The 25,344-nt window shown below is 39.4% G+C and overlaps 1 protein-coding gene and 1 long non-coding RNA gene across 9 annotated transcripts; both read left to right on the top strand.

Moving 5' to 3' along the window:
* The first annotated feature begins 1,101 nt into the window (after nt 1-1,101).
* Nucleotides 1,102-25,260, top strand: LOC309710727 (ankyrin repeat and protein kinase domain-containing protein 1-like). Of its 8 annotated transcripts, none has more exons than XM_082540447.1 (14): nt 1,102-1,212; nt 16,134-16,313; nt 16,404-16,728; nt 16,809-16,957; nt 17,056-17,105; nt 17,364-17,519; nt 17,658-17,740; nt 17,850-17,916; nt 18,010-18,056; nt 18,367-18,433; nt 18,606-18,646; nt 19,003-19,051; nt 19,141-19,386; nt 24,928-25,260. In XM_082540447.1, exons 2-14 carry the CDS (start codon nt 16,159-16,161, stop codon nt 24,933-24,935), a joined length of 1,443 nt encoding a protein of 480 aa, XP_082396573.1. In that variant the 5' UTR covers nt 1,102-1,212; nt 16,134-16,158; the 3' UTR covers nt 24,936-25,260. The 8 variants fall into 8 exon arrangements, with proteins under 8 accessions (XP_082396573.1, XP_082396578.1, XP_082396579.1 ...); XM_082540453.1 differs by lacking the exon at nt 24,928-25,260 and adding an exon at nt 19,468-20,986 and having other exon boundaries at nt 1,103-1,212; nt 16,410-16,728; nt 19,006-19,051; nt 19,144-19,386; XM_082540450.1 differs by lacking the exon at nt 24,928-25,260 and adding an exon at nt 19,468-20,986 and having other exon boundaries at nt 1,103-1,212; nt 16,410-16,728.
* Nucleotides 13,364-15,266, top strand: LOC309710960. The gene is made up of 3 exons (XR_014277835.1): nt 13,364-13,711; nt 13,807-13,876; nt 14,485-15,266. It is a non-coding gene; the product is annotated as an uncharacterized lncRNA (long non-coding RNA).
* Nucleotides 25,261-25,344: the final 84 nt, after the last annotated feature.

Raw genomic sequence — 25,344 nt, 5'->3', positions numbered from 1 at the left:
TGTTTGACATTAATAATAGCCATGAATAAAACATCTTCATCTGGCTTTGGCTTTGTCTGCAGAGAAGATGAAAAAGAGAGGCAGAGAGAGCTTATTAGAAGAAGGTCATAAATCATGTAATCATTCAACTGATGAGCTCAAGATTTAGCTTCAGCACAGCTTCAGATATTATGATTCTGATTATGTCTCCATTGTGAGTTGCTTGTTTTACTGGGTGTTTTGCAGATGGATGCATCTATTTTTAATTGCTAATTAATTAACTGTTAATTTATATAAATAACATCATGATTAAATTTTTGAACTAAGAACTTTTTTTTTTTAACAATAGTAATCCCAAATCTTTACGAATAGTTAACTTTATTATAATAGTAGATACTTAATACCATTTAATTATTTAAACTTACTAAAATGACCTGGATTTTTACACAACATTTTAACTTGTGTAAAAATGTTGCACAATAGCAACATGTATTTGTTATTCTTGAATGAATTGTAGAAAAAGTCCTTGTAAATGGTCAGGGAGAAGACCTAATGTCCTAAGAAGTCTGAAAGCTCTTCAAGTCTGGCTCCTTGGAAGCAAAATATAAAGAAATATAAAGGCTTTTGCACAGTATTGTATCTCACTAAACTTTACTTACTTCTTCATATCGTATAGAAAGCACCATAAACGCACCTCAAATACTCGGTCAGAGGACTGATCGATTCTTGCCATATTTGGAATCTCTGATACTCTGCATTTTCACACTGGGAAAAAAGAGGGTATCTTTGGACTACTTCTTTGCAGGAAACTGAGGTATGCAACACTTAAAATAGGAACTGAAAGCTTAAGCAGTTCCCGTTTGTATTCAATGCCAGAAAAGGAAAGTTTGTAATGATGGAAACTTTAATCTAATACTTAATACTTAAACACTTTTTATTTCGGTGGTTTGAAGCCTTAAAGGTCATGATTTCTTTACGTGTAAAGACGTGCATGCGTTTTTGTTTTGTTTTTGGCGAAAGAAAGCATTTTTTCAGCAAAATATTGTCTCTCAAAAAAGTTATAAGCAACTGTTCATACCAGTAATACTGTCAATGCTCGCTCATTATGTTTCGTGTAAGCCCCGCCCCTTCACTACAGTTCGGGGCGTGCCAGGATATGAAAATGAAAGTTTGTTTTTTTCGTTTTTACCAGGGCTTTGGCTTTTCTTAGATCTGCGTGTGGAGCAGCTTGAGGTGAGTAGCAGCCAGCGTTTTACTTTTCATCCTCTTTCCTCACAGATGCTTTAACTCCAAATCAAACGATAGCTCCAGTTTGCAATGAAAAGTTTTTCAGAACATTTTTTTTTAACTTGTTCACAACAGGAAGAGCATTTCTCATTGCTCATTAATATTGGTGTCATTTCATTCCAAGCATTTTTTTTTTCAAACGTACGTTTGAAAAAAAAGTACGTTTGAGAAAAAAAAAAGGCCATTTTGGAAAACGACTGCCTACAGTTTAGAAGTTGGAACAAGTTTTAGTTGCGTTTGTTTTTGTGGTCTTTTTGCTAACATGATTTCACTGTCGTCATTTGCGGAATAGACACACTAATTATCAACGATGTAAATGGGTACTGTAAAAGATAAAGCGGAAGGGAATTAAAACAATTTGTGGAGGGGACAGCGGTCTGTCAGAGAAGTAGGAAGAGGAACACACAGAAGATTGCCGAGGGTAGAAGCAGCCCCCCCCCCCTCCCGCTTCTTCTTCCTAGTGCCTAGTGATTATCACCGTTATAGTCTGTAGAGTACATCTTTTTTTGTACTCACAGTCTATTTACATACTTTAGTTTTGTGCTTTTCTGTGTAATTGTTATTTTCTTTTACATTTACGGTGTGCTTTAAATGCTACAGTAGACATTTAAAGTAAGTGACAAGATGCAGAAAACTTGAAGAGATGAGGATTATACTTCTAGATACCTCTCGTATCTTGATAAAACATTTAAACATTGTTATCAATTTGGTTTACACAATTAACACAATTAATTTTGTCTTTTTTGGAGTATTTACGAAAAAAAGTCATTTTGACAAATGAATGAAAGGTTTGGAAGAACTGAGTGTACACTGTTAGCCTTTGCAGTAATTTCCATAGCGTAGTACTGCAAAATCAACAGTAAAAACTCTAAAGGATGTTAGCAGTTTAGTACTGTAATTTGCATGTCATTGTGAGAAAATTCAATGAGATTACATTATTTTTATAGTACTCACTGTACTCATGGAAACAGCTGTAAAATACAGCAAATGTAACAATTGGTGATGTTACTGAAATTATACTATTACACCATCTGGATTTCTGTTCTTTTCTACTGTAGATCTAAGAGTCATTACTTAAAACCTCATTCAGAGTGTATAAAATGCAATTCATTGTGAGAGTATATAAACTACAATATACAGCATTATTTTTAACTTAAGGAGTAAGTTGCAGCTACACTAAAATGGAATTTCTTGAATTGAACCTCATATTATAATAAATGTATTTGTTTATTCAAACAATGTGAAATGTTATTACATTCCACTTGTATCAAACAACCAGTCTCACTCTTACAAAAAAGAATATTCAAGTATATTATAAGTATATTTTAAAAACTAGAAAACAAGCAAGTATACCTTTCGTTTACTTTGTATGTATTTTCTTGATTTTTTTAGACCAAATTACATTTAAGCATACTTTAAGTACAGTTAGAAGTATACAGAAAAGTATAAGTACACTTATTCTATACCTGTAGTATAGTATTGCTAGTAGTATACTATGTAGTATGTAGTTTACCTGAAGTATACCTGAAGTACAAATAAATACCCAGCATGCATTGCAGTGCTTTAACTGTGAAATTAAAACTATGAAACAAATGATTGATGTTTTAAAACAAGAATCTGTCAAAGATTGTTGTGTAATGTCTTTTACCTTTTGAACAGAGTAAGTGGGGTAAAAAATGAAATTGTTCAAACCGTGAGTGAAAAGTGTCAATAGCGAATAAACCTCAACTCTCCAATCATTTTCTTACCTGTTTACAATATAGTTCCGGTACTTGAGCTATGAGTGTAGTTCTCTGCAGAGGAAGCCTTCTGATAGTTGGAGCTGTTATCTGACTGTTTGAGGAATGAAGGGCTTTATTACATGTGAAAAAAATAAGTTTCAACTGCCTTTTAGTTACTGTTTCAATCAGAAGTATCTCAAATATAAACTAAAAAGTAAATTAATAGTATACTTGTAACGTAAGTATTGTGCTAGAATAGAGTATATTTTAAGTATACTCTTATAGACTGGAAAGGACATTATAGTACATTTATGGTGAACAAAAAGTACATCTAAAAGTTAATTTCAAGTATACTTTTATGTACTAAAACGGGGGCCAATATAGTCCCAAGAAGCATTAGTAGTATACGTACTAGGTAACGTATACTTGGGAAATATACTTGAAGTATACTTCATGATATGAACTTAAAGTATACTTATTTTTTGTATGGCTAGAAACAAAGACTAATTGTTACATTTAGAGTAATGTTTAAAAATGACTTCATGTATCAGGGTGTTGCTTTTTTCTCTTCTTATTCTTTCTCATACTGGAACTTCGTTTGTTTTGTATAAGGTGGTACTTTTTAAGACACCTCTAGTGAACTAACCAAAAGTCTCTGAATATGCTCTGGTGGTCATTTTACACAAGTTCAGGTGTCACATCCATGAAACCTAGACCACTAACCAGCATCAGTCCTACAACTTCACTCTCAAAATTGATAAATTCTGGGACAAGCAGAAACTGTATTTTTAGCGGTGCATTTTATGGCAGGCCAGATTGCTATTAAATGCACTCTCCTAAAGAAATAATTCCTTTGTAGCACCACTTGGTTCAAAAGAGATGTCCTGGATATACATGATAATGTAACACGGGTGTTTATGTTTGTTCATGTTTAGCGCGTTGGGTTGTGTTTTTAAAGCGATTGTTACGTTTTTAAAGCGTTTTTATGCGACAGGTGTGTGTAGCACTTGTTACACATCTCAATGGGAGAGTGATAGCCAACACCACACCTTCACCTGACGTACAATGTGACGCATTAGAAGTAGTCAGAGGTAATTGGATGGAGTTCAGTCAGGTTAAATGCACCGTTGATTGGAATTATAACTGAAGATAGTATGCTATTTGTGACAACTCTGCTAGACTCCAAATTTCTCGTCCATGCGGGAGTATCGCAAAAGTAAATGAAACATCTAAACTTAACACTTTTTCCCTAAAACTGACTGACATGGGACACATTAAAGTTGGATTGACACCAGCTAATCAGTCTGAAGGTAAGTGTTTTTTTCACTTATTCGAGAGAAGTCAGAAATGCGTTCTTATTACTGTTTGTTTTGACTTTTAAGCTACCCTGCCAGGATATTTTCATTCAAGTGCTAAAACAAAATGTCAATAGTTATGACTGTGAAGACTCAAAAGACTAGTTAGTTAATAGTTGTCGATGGATTTATGAGACTTGATAAAAACTACAGAGGTTGCGCCCAAATGCTTAAAGCTGATAGCTGGTCGGTGTTTTCAGGTGTGCTTGTACTACCTGTACGGTGCGGGGTGCTGACTTAGTCAGGCTAAACCAGTTTAAGCGTCAAGATAATTGGTCTTTGAACTTTTTACAACTATGTGTATTTGTAAATTTTGTGGCTTCCGTGCACACAAATTTATATTGTTCAGTTTGCATGTTAAAAGCCACAAACATGTAGGTAACTATAGGTTTTCTTGTGTAGCTGAGAACTGTCCTGCCACTTTCAGAACATTTTCTGCCTTTCATTCACATATGCCTAGGAATCACAGAACAAGAAGGGAGACCACTGAGGAGAACTTCTGTAAGTTCACTGGTTACCTCAGCTGTCAAGTTCCTGGATGTCGGTATTCTGCAGGGTTCATCTTTTAGTGAGGACATATTTGTTGAAATAGCCATATAAAGTAGCTTTTCCAATGATCTCTCTTTTTTCAGATGGCAACAGACCTTAAACGTGCATCTTGTGAAAGGTTGCTAAGATCATTGTGGACATTATTCACTACTAAGAAGCATCAAATCTAGAGTTGAACATGTTAATCGAGATAATACAACACATAGACTTCGTCAAACAAAGAGAACCAGGAATGAGGAAGACTGCAGTCCCAACAGTAATGCAACCTCACCTAAAAAAGTTAGATGCCTTGTGGATAGCTATGGCTGTATTCATTGGCAGCCAGTTGAACTTCCTGAGGGGGAAACGTCAGCTTTTTAGAGGAAAAGAAAGACATCGTGTTAACAATTTTTAATTCACAAGTACCTGGAGCTGTGGAGAGACCTGATGTGGATGACTTCATGTGCCTCACATATATTTCTCTTTTTTTTTTTTTTTTTTTTTTTTTCTTTTAAATGACATCAGAAACAGCAGTATGCGACATTACGTGATGGCAGAGCTTCAGTTCATCCTTTGTCATTTTTTTTTTTTTTTTTTTTTTTTAATAAATAGGACAGGGGGAATGAATGAGAGAGAGAGGGGGAGAGAAAGAAAGAAAACCCAAGGGGAGAAGAGACGGTGAGAAGGGGGGGGAAGAGAGACAAAAAAAAAAAAAAAACTCCTGGGTCACCTGTATGGAGAAAAAACAAACAAACAAACAAACAAACAAACAAACAGAGGAGACAGCAAACAACAAAGAGCAACATAATAATAGAGAAAACAAAGCACCATCACAATAAACTAGCTAGTCATAGATATCAGTATTTACTAAGTAATAAACGATATTGTGCAGCACGCAAGATAGACAGCGCACAGTGTGCTTTGAGGCAGCAGCCAAGAAAGCTTTAGTCCGCGTCTGTGAATACCCATGTGTGCATACCTGTGTGGATCAGCATGCTTGCATTCCAAAGGTTTCTCCATGTAATGATCTGCTAGGGAGTGTGGGGGGGCCACAGCCCCATCCTCCAGGGTGTGAAGCGGGTATGGAGGAGATCAAAACTCCAGACATCCAGAGGCCCCCAGAACACAAGAGACCATGGAAGACCAACAGAGGGGCAGCCGCGCCACTGTTCCAGTAAGAGCTGAGGAGAGTCCCAGATGAGGGCTCACTCAGCAGCCGCGGAGCAGAAGCCAGGGGGGGTTGCAGTGACGCGCCCGTGAGCTCCGCCGGCCCCCAGCTGCGCCTGAGTGACCGAGCCCTAGGCCGAGAGGCCGGGGGCACCCCACCTCCAAAGGGGCCCGAGCGAGCCCCAGGCCCCAGGCCCCGACAAGCGGCCGCCAAGGAGTGAGCCGGTGTGTACCCGGACGCCCACCCCCAGACACAAAGAACCACCAACACACCGACACCTGAGGGAGTCCGCCACCGGCAGGGGAAGTGGTGGTGGGTGGAGATAGGCCTCCAAACCTTGGAGGGCCTGAGGTGTCCCCAGAGAGGTGGCGTCTGATACCCAACCTGACATATAGACACAGACATACAGGCACACACAGACACAAACATCCATTCCCACCCTCATGCTCTCATATGCACTCACTCCACACTCAACCAACGTGGAGACAGACATAAAGAGACGCTGTACACACAATCACACTCCCCAAGCGTACTCTACAAACCGGGTCTAGGTACCCTTGCCCCTGGAGGGGGGAATTGCACCCAGACCCAGGTGGTGTTACCCTTTTCCCTGCGGTGGGGAGAGGCAGACCACCCCGACTCCGCAGCAGCAGGGAGGCCCCACACCCCAGACCGCAGTCGGACGGCCAACTCCTCCTACTAGCCCCCCCGCTCCAGCAGGCCGCAGAGAATGGGGGTGGGAGAAGACTCCAAACCTCCCTCCACCCGCTCATTGTAGTGTTGATGCATATGTGTTCTAAGGTGCAATTAAAACCCAGGAGGGCATGGAGCTACCTGCCAAGGAGCAGCAGGTAAGCGCATGGTCCCTCCTGCTAGCCCTCAATGACTAAGTGTATTTAAAATTGAGAGGTGGGCAACGACGTCAGGGGTGAGGTATACACCCTGATGGTGATTTGGACTCCGTGATTGTGCCCACCCCCAAGATCCTATATGTATGTGTAATGAGAGTGTGAATAATGTGAATGTCTAAGTTGTGGGATAAAATTGAGGCAGAGGCAGCCAGAAGGGGACAGGGGGGGGGGTAGCCTCCTCTGCACCCTGGTGACATACCCCCACTCCAAGGCCCTGCATGTGTGGGTGGTTGTGGAGGAGCGGGAAGAGGGAGGCAGCTGGAGATGGGGAGGGAAGGAAGGGAGGGGCAGGTAACCCCTCCCTGGGGCCAGCTCCCCCGCTGACCCCAGTAGGCACTCCCACCCTCCGCGACCCGCCAGGGAAGGGGGGCCCAGGCCCATCAGACCGGGGCCCAGTGCAGTAGCGCCCCCCGACTCCACAGAGCCCTGGACAGTCCACCCAACCCCACCACAGAGAAAACTGCACCCACCCCACCAACCACACATCTTCCAGACTACATAAGACGGTAAACGCCCAGGCTGAGATCTTCCTCCACCTCTCCTGTATCTCCCCCTCCTGCAGAGAGTTCCTGAGAGAAGAAAGCTCCTGCCAGATGTGACCATCCCCCCCACCAGTTGAAGAGCCCCCCAGGCGGCTCGATGCACCGGCGGCACCCTGCTCCAGGGCCGGGCCCCCATGCACCCACCCGCCCACAACCCCGGCAACACACCAACCAGGACCCGAGCCCCCGAGGCCCGGCCCGGGCCCCCGCCCAGAGACGGAGCACCCCCAGAACCTCACGCCCATCCCGGACCCACCCAGGGGCAGCCAGGTTGCCAGGTCAGTAACCCACGTCCGTCAGCACAGACCCTCCCCTAGCCCCGCTGCACGCAGCCGCGAGGAAACAGTCACCTGAGAGCCAACAGAGCCCTCAACCGGACGTGACCGCTACCCCGGGTTGAGCCCCCCAAGGAAGATGCCTCCGGGGAACCCCCCGACGCCCTAAGCCTGTCCCTACCCCCTCACCAATCACAACAGTGAAGGCGGGACCAAACTATGACCCCCCACCCCCACTAGGTGATGGAGCTGATAAAAGGGGCCCAGAGCAATTGATCTGATGTGGTGGCAGAGGCTGTGTCAAGACTAATGTAATCTAATAGATAATTTCTATATTGGTTAGAATTAAGATTATTTTTATTTTTCCAGTTCATGAGGACTGTTTTCTTGGCTATGCATAGGGCAGTGAAGATCATATGGGCTATATTCTTTTCTGAAGTGACATTATCTAAGCTGCCCAACAAACACACTAAGGGGGAAGTTGGAATGTTACATTTCAGACATTTTGATAAGTCTTCACATATCTCGCGCCAAAACTTTTGCACTGGTGGACAGAACCAAAGAGCGTGGATGTAATTGTCTGGTGTATTGCCTTGACAGTGTGAGCAGTTGTTGGAAGATGTAAAGCCCATCTTAAACATCCGATGACCTGTATAGTGCACTCTATGAAGTATTTTGTATTGTATTAATTGCAGACTGGGATTTTTAATTAATTTAAAAGTTTTTAAGCAAATCTGAGACCAGAAGTTTTGGTCTAGGTTGACTGATAAATCTGCTTCCCACTTTGCAGTAGGAAGGGATATTGATTCATCTAATTTAGAAAGTGTTCTGTATATTTTAGATAATAATTTGGGGGATTTAAGAGTAAGAAAATGTGCCGCACTTAGTGGTGTTTGTAATTCAACTTGACTGAGGTTAAATTTCTTTTTTACTATGGATTTAATTTGTTGATATTCTAAAAACCTTGTCTTGTTGATCCCATATTGTTCAACTAGTCTGTCAAATGGAATAAATTCTGTTCCCTCTAATATATGTTCTAAGTATTTAATTCCTTTACAACTCCATTCTGGGAAATTAATCATATTATTGTTTTGTAATATGTCAGGGTTATTCCAGATAGGTGTACGTTTGCATGGGATTAATGAAGACTCCGTTATTTTTAGAAACTCCCACCATGCTGTTAGAGAAAAGCTGATGTTGATACTTTTAAAGCATTCATGTCTTTTGATGTTTGAGCTAATAAATGGTAGGTCTGAAATCTCTAGATCCTTGCATAGTGCCTGTTCAACATCTAGCCAGGGCTCAACTAAGAAGGTATGTTTTAACCATTCTGAGATGAACTGAAGCCTGTTGGCTAAGAAGTATTGGTGAAAATTAGGCAGATCTAATCCTCCTCTATCCTTGGTTCTTTGTAGCGTTTTTAAGCTAATACGCGGGGGTTTATCTTTCCAAAGGAATTTGGAAATATATGAATCCAGAGATCTGAACCAATCTTGTGATGGTTTGTTAGGGATCATCAAAAATAAGTAATTTATTTTTGGCAAGATCATCATTTTTATAGTGGCGACCCTTCCCATGAGTGATATGGGTAAAGATTTCCATCTAGTCAGATCGCCTTCTACTTTCTTTAGAAGTGGGATGTGGTTTAGTTTAGTTAAGTCTGAAAGCTTAGGAGAGACATTAATACCTAAATATTTAATATTTCCGGATTGCAGTGGGGCAGAGGAAGAATTATGGAAGGAGCAGTTAATGGGGAGAACTGTAGATTTTGGCCAGTTAATTGAATAATCTGAAACTCTTGAAAACCAGTTTATTAAAGTAATTACCTCAGAGAGGTTGGTTTGTGTGTTTTGCAGAAAAAGCAACACATCATCCGCATAGAGACTGATTTTATGTTCTATGTTCTTACATTTTATGCCCTTAATTGTTGTAGCCTGTCTAAATGCTGCTGCTAGAGGTTCGATAAAAATTGCAAAAAGTGAGGGGGAGAGTGGGCATCCCTGTCTGGTGCCCCTCAGGAGATAGAAGCTGGAGGATGTCTGGTCATTTGTTCTGATACGAGCCGTTGGGGAATTGTATAATATTCTTATCCAGTTTATGAAAGAGTTTCCAAAACCAAATTTGTGTAAAGTTGCGAATAAAAATTTCCAATTAACTCTGTCAAATGCTTTTTCTGCATCTAGAGATAATATTATGGCTTCGATGTTTTTATCGTATGAGTAGTCTATTAAATTAAGTAATCTACGAGTGTTTGTTGAGGAGTGCCGACCCTTTATGAAACCAGTTTGGTCAGGATGAATTAAGAGGGGGGTCATTTTCTCTAATCTCTTTGAGAGAGCTTTGCAGATTATTTTAAGGTCTACATTTAAAAGAGAAATTGGACGATAGCTTGAGGGAAATAAAGGGTCTTTGCCTGGTTTTAGCAGGAGACTAATGTTGGCAGAATTCATATTTGGTGGTAGTCTGCCATTTTCCTCGATTTCCTGCAACATGCTGTGGAATACTGGTGCCAAAATTGTCCAGAATTCTTTGTAGAATTCTGCAGGGAAGCCGTCTGGACCTGGAGCCTTATTATTGGGCATACTTATCAGGGCTTCCTGGAGTTCACTTGGCGTCAGTGGCGAATCCAATTCCATTGCTTGACTGTCTAGTAATTTTGGAAGAGTTACGTTGTCAAGAAACAGATCAATTTCATTTTTAGATGGGTTTATTTGTGGTGAGTATAAAGTTTCATAGAAATCCCTAAAAATGTTGTTTATTCTTCCAGGATCATATATTGTGTTCCCCGATAAATCTTTAGCAGCACATATAGTTGTTTTTTCTTTATTTATTTTTAGCTGGTTAGCTAGAAATCGACCTGATTTGTTACTGTGTTCAAAATTCTGCAAGCGAAGTCTTTGTATAAGGAATTGTGTTTTTTTATTAATAATTTCATTTAATTCTAGTTTTGTTTTGCATATTTTGTTCAATGTTTCCTGATCTTGGTCGCACGCGTAGGCTTCTTCTAGTGATTTGATGTTTTTTTCTAATTCCTGAATATTTTTGTTTTCTTCTTTCTTTTTGTGTGATGAGAAAGAAATTATTTTACCTCTCATCACAGCTTTCCCTGCTTCCCATAGAACAGAAGCAGATATTCCGGGAGTGTCATTAAAGTCTAAATATGAAGTCCATTCCTTTTTAAAGTATTTAATAAAGTCTTCATCTTTAAGTAGTGATATATTAAATCTCCAGTTTTTACTTGGCGTAGTATTATTCTTGTGCATTAGTGTTAAAGATACAGGAGCATGATCGCTGACAGCTATAGGATGAATCTCAGTGTCTGAAATGTCACACAGCAGTGAGCTGCTGACCAAAAAATAATCCAGACGAGAGTAAGAGTGATGAACATGCGAGAAAAAAGTATATTCCTTACTGGTGGGGTGAAGAGAGCGCCATGCATCGCAAAGACCAAAGTCGTTCATATACTGTTTGATTATATTTGTGGACTGCCAATTACGCTGAGTTCCTGTTGTGTTGAGCCTATCCATTTCTTCATTTAGTCCAAGGTTGAGGTCACCGCCAAGAATGAGTGTGCAATCAAGGTGTTCAGAGAGTGCACTAAAAAAACCGTGGAAGAATGAGGGTTCATCAACATTTGGACCATATATACTAACAATACATAGTTTTTTGTTCAATATTGATAGTTTAATAATTAGAAATCTACCCTCTGGATCTATAACTGTATCGAGTACTGTAAAATTAACATTTTTATGTATTAAAATTGCTACTCCCCGTTGTCTAGAATTATAACCGGCTGCAAACGCGTTAGGAAACTCAGGTGTTTTAAGTTCGTTTAAACCTGTGACAGGTTTGTGAGTTTCTTGTAATAAAACAACATCTGCCTGTAGTTTTTTAAGCTGGTTAAATATTTTTAACCTCTTTCCTCTGGTGCCAGCTCCATTTACATTCCATGTGACAAACCTCAGCATGCCCTTAATTGTGCGTGTATGTTTAATGATGTATGCTGGGTGTTTCGTTTAGACAAGTGGAGAGAATATGGAAACATCCCTTGTTTGTAAATAGAAAGAGAAAAAGAAGTGTGGTGAGAGACTCCATAAGTCTGACTATGTGTGTGAATATTCACTAATATGAACAAGCGTGGCTTGCTTATGTGTCCTGCAAGTCTGTGCGTGCTGTGAGGCTGTTGTGAATGTGCTGCCGTTGAGCTGATGTGTTTGCGTGATCGTGTTGTGAAAATATGGAGAAATAGAGGGTGTTGTTTGTAGGTGAGTGGGGAAGTAGGTGATCACAGCAGTGAAAGACAAGAGAAAGAAAGAAACCACATGAACTGTGAGCGACAACAAAAAAAAGGAAACGAAACGGAAACATTCCAATTAAAGCAATGACGGAGGGTGACGGTATTATATCTGCTATGACATCCTACTGATATTACTAGGTTAAACACATTTTAAAGGAGAAAGTGTGAATGAATAAGAAAAGAGTGTAGCGGGTTCTTATCTGGAGTGCAGTCAGTATAACCACGGTGTGGTGCCGGGGTCGCGGTACAGCTGTCCGTCCACGTAGAGCCGGTCCACAGCGATGACAGCACGGGAGCCTTTCTGGATAAAGCTACGTCGAACTGGGAACAGGACCTTGCGTCGTTCCAGGATCTCTTTGGGGAACTGGTCGTTCACGCTGAAGTCCGTTCCTTTCAGCTCTCTGCCGCGACTCTTCACCTGTTCCTTTTGTTTGAATTGGCTGAATTTGGCCACAATAGGCCGTGGTCTCCCGGTCCGCGACCTCACGCCCCCCAAGCGATGTACTCTATCGAAGTCGATGTTCTTTACGGTGTCCTCCGGCAGCTTCAGGTGGATTTTAATGAAGCTTTTCACCGTTGCCTCTGCGTCCTCTCCGGCAGTTTCTGGAATACCAGAAAACACAAGATTATCTCTCATGCTACGGGCTTGTAAATCGATAACGGACTCTTTTATTTTTTTATTTTCAATGTTTAGCTGGGTCACGTTATCGGTGAGAGATTTAACCGACTCCCGTAGCGTGGCATTTTCAGCGGCAAGCGTTTCCACCTGCCGCTGGCTGAATTCCAGGGATTCTCTCAGAGATTTAAATTCCCGGTGTAAGATCTCCACCAGGGACAGCCTCGCATCGAAACTGGACAATCGCTTGTCGATGGACTCCAGGATTTCTGCGATGTCTTTGCCGGCAGGCGATGTTGTACCGGGGGAGTCTGCCTGGCGACTTCTCTTCGATGACGGCGTCTCGATTTTGGCCGGGGAAGATGCACTCTGGGCCTTATGCATTACTAAATCTTGAAAACAGCGGTCGATGTAATCTTGGAGAGCGTCTAAACTCTCCCCGTTGTCCTCCAGGGTGTTAGAGATGATAAAACAGATGTTGTTAGTTATATGACAATTGATTAGTATATTTGGAAAATATTTGGAAATACTGAAGCTTGGAAAACCTTTGTTAAACTCTATGCTACCATTTGCTTTTTCTCCGCCAAAATCTCCGGCGTCTGACGTCACCTACAACATCACTTCCGTCACTTACCTCTCCTTCCGTCACTTACCCTCTCCTTCCGTAGCCAAATCAGGCTCACATATATTTCTCAGCGGCAGCTTATCAACAGTTGTCCCTCACTTTCAGTAGCTGAAATCCAGGAGCAGTGGCCATTCTTGTTTACTCAGAAAGGTCTTTCGAACCACTTTCACAAACTCACAGGTATTGATATCAGTGAGCGCTTAAGTCAGGCCCTCATAACCAAAGGCAGAAGGATTGTTAACTATTTCTCCACCCAGAAGCTCAGATTGAACCTTGGAATAAGGACACTCATCCAGCAGATAGAAAGTGAGGAAGTTTTGACCAACAACAAGGTTGGCACAGCAGCCATACTTGTCATGATGAAGTATTAAAAGGAAAATGAAGACTCCCTCTTTGTCTTAGCAGATGTAAGCTTTTTTCATACAGCTCTAGGTTTAATGCTGTTGCTTGCTGTCCTGTTTTTTTTCCGTTACATAAAATGTCTTGGTCTTTTATCTGGCAGGAAACATCTACCAGTATGTCCCTTGTAGCAGAGAGCAACCTGCCAGGCACTCCAAGGCTGATTATGCTTGGTAAGAAGTCATTTATGAAATAGAGCTGATTAGACCATATTACAATTTCTGTTTGGCACAGGAGCTTTTCGTGGACACAGGTATCCAGTCTCTGTTTATTTAGCTCACATTTATGTAATTTCCTTTATAAACCAAGGTTGTTGGACATGCGTCTCGGTGAATCCAGCAAAGTAACAATATCAAATTTCACATTACATATTACTGATCAACATGGTAGTCTAGCTACACTAACAGCAGAAATACTGAAGTCAATATTGTAAAGTTTAACAGCAGCACAAACTATAAACTCCAAAATAACCATACAGTTGATGGAACTCCAGTAATTTAATTGGGCTGACTCTTTGTTAGGTGTGTTTAATGTGCAGAATAATTCCCAATTATGTACAATTATAATATGGTAAAACGGACTAGGCCATCAGACTGCTGAACACGTCATAGACACCTCACCTTCACTTACCAGAACTTCAACATTCAACAGTCACAACTTTCCTCCAGCGGCTTACTGAATTTGAGTGGAAAACTTCAAATTAGGTAACTGTTGTTGCCATTTATAGTTAATTTCTTGTATAATTTAAGTGAACAATGTGTTGCTACCTGTGTCTCCACAGACGATCCATGGCCCATGCTTTCTGGAAATCTACACGAGGCGAACAACAATGAAGACAAGCTCTTTCGTCATCTTGCAACAGTTTTGATTTTTTTTTTCCTTCTTTTACCCATTTGTTAAAATTTATTTCAGCTACTTACACTTTTATTGTCACACGTATTGGCTCACCCTACAAATCAATGACCTCAGTCCACAAAGCAAGGTCAGGGTTCAGTGCAGGTCAGTCAAGTTCCCTCACATCACACATGCTCATCCATGTCCTTGTGGACCCTGCTTTGTACATTGATTTGGTGGTGTGAGCCAGTATTTTGGACAAAGTGTATATAGAGGCAGAAGTGTGGGGCTTGATGTTCTATTCATTTCAATTTAGTTTATTTGTATGGTGGCAACAAAATGATTGCCAAGGCACTTCACAGTGTAGGTTTAAGACCCTACAAAATATAACTAAGAAAACTCATCACTTGAGCATATGTCGTCTGTTATGAAATGGATATGACATAATATCGTTATTGTTTGTACAACCATCTGAGAAAATACATGGGTTAGATGGTTTAGTAAAAACAAGTGCTTCCTCAATCAAAATATGTTTTCAGTTCTTTTCAGTTTTTGATTTTGGAAATGTGTATTTCTGCAGAGGAAAATCAGACCTGAAATAAAAAGTGATGTAAAGCACATGAATTATATTTTGTCTGTGTGTGTGTGTGTGTGTGTGTGTGTCTGTGTGTGTGTGTGTGTGTGTGTGTGTGTATGACACAAATATATTAATTGGCAGCCAGTTGAGGGGGAAATGCCAGCTTCCTATATCTATATATCTATATCTATATCTATGTATATATATATATATATATATATATATATATATATATATATATATATATACATATGCATTTTTTATTTTTTTTAAACAGTCTCTTACAATATGTTACTGTTTCCTGAAATTACGGTAAATTACGACCTGTTAAACAGTAAATGACTGCCTGTAGGAACACGGTATCCTCTAGATGTATATTTTTGGTACTGATGTGATGATGCGTGATAACGGTAAGTTACTGGTAAATATATTGCAGTTTATTACCTTGCAGCGTGCTTACAGTGACATACCGGGAATAAACAGTATGTCACTGTACCGTTTATACCAATACACCAATACCAATTTCTGTGATAAGAAATACCAATTTCTTATCACAGTATGATGTTACTTTGTTGACATAATTTACGACATAACGGTATCTCACTGGCATCACTGTCGCCAGTGAGATACCGTAAAAAAGGCTACAGTGCGTTACCATAATTTGTCCAAGAGTATTATACCACAACAGCAAAAAACGGTATCATCCTGCAGAACGGTAACCTACCGTAACACGGCGTCATGGTATGACGCTGGCAACAGTGACGCCAGTATGTTGCCTTAAAGTGGAGATGAAAAGTCTAACAGTGTAGTCTAGTTTTTTTTTCTTTCTAGCTTCTGCAAATTCAGAATACACAATTTCAAAAATGTTGTGAGAAGTGCACCAGTATTATTAGAAAGTGGAAAATGTGTGTCAGTGTCTTGCTTCCAGCTGCTTTCATGTTAGTGCAACAACAAAGACTTCTAAGGTGTTGTAAAAATACTCATAAAAGTTTCTCTGTGTCATTTTATTATGTTTTAAGGTTTTGTACCTGAGTTCAGCAGGTGATGGAACTGCAGAGACCTGACATTGAATCAGTTGGAAACGAAAGCTTGGAGAACTGGCAGTTAATTGACTCTGGTGGATTTGGTCAAGTCTTCAAGGCTAGACACAAGAAGTGGAGGTGTGACGTGGCCATTAAGCTACTTCAACATGCTGCTGGGTAAAATTAGAACAGAACTATTTCTTAATTTTTATACTTCCAAGTACATGAACTAGTCCTTTCCTAAAGCCTTTTGCATTTTCCTTCCAGCACTAGGGACATAGAACTGTGTGAGGAGGCAAATCATATGGCCAAAGTCTCCTTACACAGTTCTGTGCTGAGGCTTTATGGAATATATAGGGGATGTCCACCAAATGGAGGGCAGAACATTCAGTTGGGAATTGTTATGGAGCTCATGGATAGAGGATCTGTTCAGACCCTGCTGGAGACTTTGTCAGGTCCACCACCATGGCCTCTGGCCTTCCGCTTGGCCTACGAAATCGCTCAAGGAATGAACTTCCTCCATGAGAAGAACATTTTGCACCATGACCTAAAGCCAAGCAATGTACTGCTGGATGGTGACCTTCATGCCAAGGTAAAGTGCTATCCACTCAACTCATTAGTTTATACTGATGTAATTGTGTTATTTTATTTTTTTCCTTGATTATTTTGCAGCTGGCAGATTTTGGTCTGTCCAGGGTTTCCACCAGTGCTCTGATGAGCTCTGAAGAAATGTCCACAGTGAAAGGAGGCACATGTCAGTACATGCCTCCAGAGTCTTTTGATCCATCATATAAGCCTGTTCGTAAATTCGACATATACAGGTAAACATTAAAAGAATAGTTGTGGGGATTTATGTATGATTATAGATTTTACCTTAAACACATTGTGTTAATTCCTTCTCTTTCTTTATCTTGTAAAGCTATGGTATTCTTCTGTGGTCTATTATTTGCGGGAAAAAGCCTTTTCCAGGTACAATGAATGGATTTCAGTTACTTATCATTTTCCATATATTTGTCTTTGTTTGTATGTTTGTTTTTCCTTATAAGTTTCCAGTTTATTGGTCAAATATTTGCCCTTCTTTTAAAAAAAAAAAAAAAAATTTCATTTATATTTTATGTTTTACATTTAATATAACTATTATCAATACAATGTGAGGCACTTCCATAAAAACATTCTCTCGTTTGTGCTCATGTTTTTTAATGAAAGTCTTTATTGTATTTCACACAGATGCTACTCTAGCTCTTTTGGCACTGAAGATCCCAAAGGGGGACAGACCTCCCTGTAAAGAAATAGACCAGACAAAGGCAGAAGGGCTGAGAGAGCTGGTTGGCCTCATGAAGAGGTGCTGGGATGGAGATCCATCCCAGAGGCCAGACTTTGGAGGTATGTGTTCACTACCTGTATTAAACACTCTGTATTAAACAGACCATTTTTATATGTGCACGAAACCACTAACAATTAATGAACTCTCTACTTTTCGTACATTATGCCTTTTAAACATGGACCATGGTTTTGTTTCAGAGTGTGATGACATCACTAAGGATGTGTTCTCAAAGCACAGGGCGGGGATTCACCAGGCAGTCGGACAAGTCATGAAAAAATTGGTGCAACTCAACTTATAATTTCAGAAATGAACTAATAAAGTAGTCAACAATTTCAATTTTGGAGGGAGCACTTTTATCAGACTTCTTTGGGTACTGTTTACTTTCCTAGGATTCACAACATGGTAATCAATATCCTGACACATGTGGTCCACTCGGTGTTAATCATGAGATGCCAGGTAGATTCTTCAGTACGGTTTGTCACTTTATTCTCAGACTTATTCCTTTCTTATTAACAATGAACATCATACAGATATTTCTCTTTTTTTCAGGACAGTCAGAGTCAAATGATAAAGTTGATGGAAGAACTGAAATGCAGGTATTTAATATGCACTCACAAATCTACCTCTCACAAAGTGAAAAGAAATGTTATCAAGTCTTTCTCAAGTGTTTCTTGATCATTTTAATTACACTTTGCATCATTAGACAGAATGAATGATCTTATTAGTTGATTTTCACATTATGCCACATGTCACTTGGACACAAGTAGGAAGGATTCACAATCACAATGTACTGTAAAAATAGATATTAGTGTAAAGCTTTAGTTCAAGAGTAAAACTTGATAATAGCAATTAATGGTGAAGACTTTTATCAGACTTCTCTGCGTTCTGTTTATCTCTCTGGTCTAGAATATGCAACTTGGTCATCAAGATTCCAACATGTCACGTCCATCTGGTTTCACTGCTGAGATGCCAGGTTTGTCACTTATGTTTATTCTAGGGTTTAACGCAGATTAGGGTTAGGGTTAATGCGTTAATGCGGATAAATCCCTTTTTAACGCGTTAACGCTGACAGCCCTAGTTTATTCTCATACACATTTCTTTCTTATTAACAAGAAACATCAGACATATATATTTTTCTTTTTCAGGACCGCCAGCATCAAATGATACTGTGGACATCCCATTGCAGGTATTTTTTATTTGGACTTTGTCCTTTGCCTCTCAGTTCTCAGGGTGACTTCATTTAATCAAGTCTCATTTTGATCAGAAGATACTTGAGAACAACAAAACCAACTTAAACATTTGTACGTAAATATTGTTATGTATAAATACATGTAATAAATTTTGTGCTAAAGAGGATGGATGTTTCCAATTTTTACCTCCCTCAGAAACAAAGTAGGCAAACCAAAAGCTGTGTCAAATTAAAAAGATAAAACATAAAAAAAATCATCCTAAACAATCAAAAGGATTCACAGTCAAATCAGATGTTTGTGTGCTGATATGGTTAAAAAAAGAGACTACATAAATTTTCTTTTCTTTTGGCAGCAGAATAATGTGAGCAGTTCTGCTAGAAACCTGACTGAAAATGAAAAAGGTGTGTATTATATATTATTTCACAGTCAAATTCACAATTTTTATTTCATGATTTTTAAATACATGCTTTCTTTTTTCTTCATTTATAAGCAGCAGACTTTGTTGATAAAAACAGGGCAACGTTAATCCAAGAAGTTTCTGAAGTGCTGGCGATAGCAGAAGAGCTTGGAAACCTGGTCCATCCTGAAGCCTATTCAAATATTCAAGCTAAACTGACAAGTCAAGCTAAAATGAGGGAGCTCTTTCAAAGAACACTGCGTTCAGGAGGGTGGAGGGTCAAAGCAGCCTTCTTTGATGCCCTTAAAAAAAATCATCCAGAACTAGTGGAGAGGCTTGGTATGATTTGCTCTTATTAAAAAGGTCAAATATGGTTTAACATGTATAACAAGTTAATAGTTTCTCCTTTATTTTCTGTAGGTGGCTAGTTCAAAGGAAGAGAAAGAGGAAAGAAGGAAGAAAAAGAAGAGACAATGGTGTCAATCCTATAATCATCCCATTTATTAGGGATGAGTTGGACAGCCTTATCAGGATCCTTTGTACAGATTTGTATACAAAGTGAATGACACCGGTTTCCTAGACAGACTGTCTTTGTTGTCCTGTTACTAAGAATCTTCACTCTAAAAGAAAGAGGGATGTGAGAGACAAATAAAAATCCAGCAAGCAAAAACACGCCACACCTATTAACACCAGCTGAAACAGCAAGCTATCATGGGATATGAGTGAATACTCCTCAGTTTACTTAAAGAAAGGGGTTTGCTTAATGCGTGACACAGATCATTGTCCTATTGTGCTTTGCAAGCACTAGTTCTTTGTGCTTTCAAAGGATTGTGTTGGACGTTAATAGTCTGCATTAAAAAAACATTTTAATTGGGCTTTTTAATATTTTACTGTTAAACCTTCTTACAAGGACCTGTATTTTATCAACATGTTTAGACATAAAAACTAAAATTGATATGTATTTGCCTACTCAGTGGAATTGCTTATTTTGTACTCTATACACAGATGTTCTGCTGATTTTACTTTAAATGATCATCTGTCTCTCTGTTAATGATAATAAACTCGTGCTACCCATCAACCTCCTAGTAGATGTACATGTTCCAGGTCCGATTCACAAGATTTTGGAAAATTTGACCTCTGACCTTGACATCACATTCAAAGTTACTTAGATTTGAACTTTTGGTTGGTGAAATTATAGTATGAATGAGAAAACTTGACCTCTGACCTTGACATCGAGGTCACTGAAATTAGAACTCTTCCAAGATTTTTAGTAGCTGCAACTATAGTTTGAATTTCAAAATATTATGCCACCTCATTTTTGAGTTATTGCATTCAGAAAACTTGGGTCACCACGCCATCCGCCAGGGGAGTATTGACAATACCCATCACAGGAGTGTGTGAGGGTGCAGCTCAAGCGTGAAGGAGTCTTTACATCAACTACATGAACATTTCTGACTCGCACTGGAATAAATTGGCCGTGGATAAATCAATGAAATGTTTAAAACCAGTTGCATGGATCATAGTGTTAAAAGGGCAAAAGGGCTCTGCGTCAACCAGCAGAGCACTGAAAATCCCTTATTAGTCATTAAATCTTTGGAGCAGCATATGATTTATGTGACAGTGCAATGATCTTGTTTTTACTAGAAACAAACAAGCTGTGAAGAAGTTATAAACTTGACTCTCTTAGTCAAAAGCATAAAACTCCAAAGTAAAGTCCTGAAGTAAAACAGTTTTTTATTACATGGAAATGATTGGCCAGCTGAAAAATGTTGAAAATTCAATCAACTAGTGGGAATTTTTAAATTAATGGCTCCAGTAGGATAGACATGCAAATCCTGGCACTTATATCCACTTTGGAAAGATTGTTTCAGTTTTCTGATCCACTACAGTGCTTCACGTTGTTACACCAAAACTACCAAAAATAAATGTATCTATATAAGTGACTGCCTATGACTGTTTTTCTGTCTTTCTTTTATTTTTTCTTTATTAGCAAGTGTATTTTTGCATTCATAATCTCTGTTTCGTAAGCCTGAAACTCCTTGCAGTACAGAACTGCTGGTCCAACATACAGTTAAATTATAAGATTGTAAGATAAATGATTGCTTAGAATAACTTTCATTGCCACTAAGTTAGAGCTCAGTTAGTGTCATGTCATTTTGAAAGGGAAGTGTAATTAGGGGCAATAAATTTCATGGTATTACTCGAGCTGGATAATTCTGATGTATTGTGACTTACGACTTAACCCATTTGCATAGACTGGGTTGCAATTTTTTTACTTTGCACATATTGTCGGTCACTGAAACATGTTTGAATAACCATTCCTTTGTTAAATCAAAGCTTAAGGCACTGGCTCAGAATGGGTGTCCTTTTCATTTTTGCAGTTAATTGTAACAAAAAGTAATTAGCCATTAATGACACTCTGGATGCCCCTGTAGTTATCAGTAGGGTTCCAGTAAAAAAAAAAAAAGATTTTAAAAAAATCTGTAATTTCTAAATTTATAATATTTATAATTCTTTTCAGGTAGAGACATCAGTAAGTTTAGAAATGAACACCACACAATGCCAAGTGTATTTCACCAGTGATAATTACTGTGAATCATTGTATGTATGAGCAGTGAAATTAAGAAATTTACTGTGTTTTAAGAATGTAGCTTTCATTAAATCCACAAAAACAATAGATTCCACACTTTCTGACTGTACTTTGAACTGATGCATAATTAATATTATTACAAAAGGCCAGAAGTTGCCTATATTTTTTAAAGGTCTTGATGCATGCTCGATCATCCAGGTAAGGAAATTTTTCATTTTAAGATCTAGCAACCCTGTGCCTCACTCAGAATCACACAACTCAGTCATGACAAATGTGTAGCCGGGATTGCCAGAGGTACAATCTTTGTGAGAACACTTTTGACAGACAACACATAGAAGCCATACATTTTTGAGTCAGCTATTGGTGTATGTCGAAACAAATCATTTTGCAACAAGCAAACACATTTATATTACCTTCAGTTTTTAATAAGCATCTATTTATTTAACTCACTAACATTGTGTGAGCTTTCAATACAAAAACACCCCACCACCACCAACATGAAAATTTACTCTGACTCACAAAACCTACAAAATACTTCCTCTATTTAAAGGCTTGTGTGTTTTCCACAAACTGACCATTGCAAAATGGGAAGCTTGCCAGGTTAAATGGTGAACTGTTAACAGAATCCCACAGTGCTGTGTAATGTGCCAGACAATCCCGGTCTGCAAAAGCTTTTTTCTGTTTAATTTTCGTTTGAAAGAAATAAGTTCACAGTTTCCTTTTTCTCCATTGTTTTTATTTCCTTTCTTTTTCCACATGGTGGCACTAAGTCATCTATACAGAATTAATTAACGGTGCTGTAAAGTTAGAGCGGACTATACCATTATGCTTCTTTTGTAAGGAGTGACAGTGGTATCGAGAGGCTTCTCTCTTTTTTGGAAATTAAGGTTCAGTCAGGAAGTTTAGTTATCACTTTAATTACTGCAGACAAAAACACATTTTCCTTCCAAGCTGCCAACCTCGCCCCGCCCCATCCTCCCTCTTGCTCAGTAAGTAAAGATGGGAAAGTGAAAGCTAGAAAGTCCATAGCTTTGCCACAGCTTTGGTTTGAACTTTCAAATCTGGAAGTGGAACATCTTGACAAAAAGGTGAGTAGCCGCAAGCATTTTAATACATTTTTCGTTTTTTAAAACATAAGCCATTTTCCCTTTAAAAACCCCCGCACGTAGGAACATGACAAAGAAAATGACGCATGATTGTCTACAACTTGAGGAAGTTTGGGTTGCATTTGTATTTGTGGTCTCAGAAGAGCGAGTATGAGTAATCTAAAAGATATTTAGAGACCGTGATCTCTGAAATCGGAAAAGATTTCAAACTGTTTGTGAACATGGAGGACCCTGCACAGAACCGCGGTTGCACAGACGTTCATGTTAAAATGCAGACAAGACAAGAATATATAACTTATGAATAATCTATGCAAAAGTTGTGAACATGGAGGAGTCTGCACGATAAACACGAGGGCAACGTTAAAAAAGGGTGCAAGAGTGACGTTAGGTCAACGTCACACTTCAACGTTGATTCAATGACATCGCCTGATATTGACTCAACATTGTTTCAATGTTTCCTTGCTATCTGGGCAGCCTGCCAGTGAAAGAGGAAGCAGTAGATGTAGCTTGCTCTGGTTCGTTCCCTGCTAAAAAAAAAACGCATGGAAGAAAATGCCCAGGGATTTGCATCAGTTTGTTAGTGTACTGATAGTCTAGTTAGTTTGCTCATCTTTGATAATCTGTGCTTGTAACTGAGCCCTTACGGTTCCCTTTGATACATAATAACAGTTTTATCAGACGTCCTGCGCACTTTATACCTCTCTGTTCTGGGATTCCAACACGTTCTCACTCCCAAAGCGTAACATTTTACGCTAGGTGACAAATCGTCACCATATTACGTTTTCGGCTACCCACCACGTTCCTAAATGACGACCTCGGAAAAAAGAGGAAATATGAGAACCGCCTGGACTCCATCTACACATGTTCACTACGCATTAGCAGTCAGTGTACTGTTTGTTTGTCACTCGTGTTTTATTCTGTATTCTTTGCTTAATGGTCGTTGGATTAATATTTCTAAACAGCCAAATATTTGTGCATGTCTTTCTACTCTTTTTTAAAAACGTATCATGGTACTGCTGTAGTTATTGAGTATAAACTAAAAGTATGTCTGTGAAGGTTCTCAGTCATCCAGGTCATCTAGTCAAAGGAGTTTGCAAAGAAAAGCGTCTGGACTTCTTTAAGTTGCTTGAAGACGTTTCACCTCTCATCCGAGAAGCTTTTCAGTTCTAAGGTCAAATGGTGGAGAGTCCCAGATATAAACCTAGTGGGAGTATCCCCCCACAGAGGGACAAAAGGACCCCCTGATGATCCTCTAATCGCCTGAGCCAAGGTGTGAAACTGGGTGTGGGTCCCAATCAGCCAGCGTTTCGGGTGAGTTCATTGTGAAACCTGAGGTGGCCACACCTTATGCTGTGGCCCCACCTTATTTGCATAAGGTGGTGGTGGGGGGGGGCACCTTATGCGAATAAGGTGGGGCCGCGGGGCCGCTATTCGCAGGTTTTCACAATGAACTCACCCGAAACTCTGGCTGATTGGGACCCACACCCAGTTTCACACCTTGGCTCAGGCGATTAGAGGATCATCAGGGGGTCCTTTTGTCCCTCTGTGGGGGGTCACTCCCACTAGGTTTATATCTGGGACTCTCCACCATTTGACCTTAGAACTGAAGAAGCTTCTCGGATGAGAGGTGAAACGTCTTCAAGCAACTTAAAGAAGTCCAGACGCTTTTCTTTGCAAGCTCCTTTGACAACTAAAAGTATGTTTTATTTCCCTTTGCCAACAGAATTATATCAGCAGTTTTGCTACAAAAATGAATGAACATGAAAAAGGTGTGTATTATTTATTATTTCACAGTCACGTTCACAATTTTTATTCTATGATTTTTAAATACATGCTTTCATTTTCTTCATTTACAAGCAGCAGACTTTGTTGATAGAAACAGGGCACAGTTAATCCAAGAAGTTTCTGAAGTGCTGGCGATAGCAGAAGAGCTTGGAGACCTGGTCCATCCTGAAGCCTATTCAAATATTCGAGCTAAACCGGCAAGTCAAGATAAAATGAGGGAGCTCTTTGAAAGAACACTGCGTTCAGGAGGGGTGAAGGTCAAAGCAGCCTTCTTTGATGCCCTTGAAAAACATCATCCAGAACTAGTGGAGAAGCTTGGTATGATTTGCTCTTATTAAAAAGGTCAAATATGGTTTAACATGTATAACAAGTTAATAGTTTCTCTTTTATTTTCTATAGATGGCTAGTTCCAAAGCAGCTTTTGCATTCCTGCATCTTTTGGACAGAAGCGTCAAAGACCTTTCCTGCCCTTTTAAAACCAAACTTGAATCTTTTGTGAAAAATATGTACTGGTATTATATTTGATACATGAATTTTTTTGAGTTTTTGAAACCTCATTAGTGTGTTTTTTTCCCCCTAAAGACCTAAATAGACTGCACCCAAAATTTCTAAACTAACTGCTAAAAAAATGACAGAATTAGCAAATATGATACAATTTAAAATCAAATGTGCCAATTTCTTCTTATTGTTTTATAATTTGTCAATAAACAGTCCCGTTTTTTTTAAAAACCAGTATTCTCTGGGAGTTATTTCATGGTTCAGGCTTTGGATAGTTAATATAGAAATATCTTATATGCATATGTTTTGGTCCATATA

This window comes from Aulonocara stuartgranti, assembly GCF_965226115.1.
Source record: "Aulonocara stuartgranti genome assembly, chromosome: 7".
NCBI lineage: Eukaryota > Metazoa > Chordata > Actinopteri > Cichliformes > Cichlidae > Aulonocara > Aulonocara stuartgranti.
This window is presented reverse-complemented; position numbering and strand designations above follow the sequence as displayed.

Bases quoted from the DNA above. Each gene is read 5' to 3' on its own strand.
- LOC309710727 (XM_082540447.1), top strand. From the start codon at position 16,159: ATGGAACTGCAGAGACCTGACATTGAATCAGTTGGAAACGAAAGCTTG. The intron at 17,520-17,657 runs GTATGTGTTCAC...GTTTTGTTTCAG, and splicing joins CCAGAGGCCAGACTTTGGAG to AGTGTGATGACATCACTAAG. The intron at 17,917-18,009 runs GTAGATTCTTCA...TCTTTTTTTCAG, and splicing joins TGTTAATCATGAGATGCCAG to GACAGTCAGAGTCAAATGAT.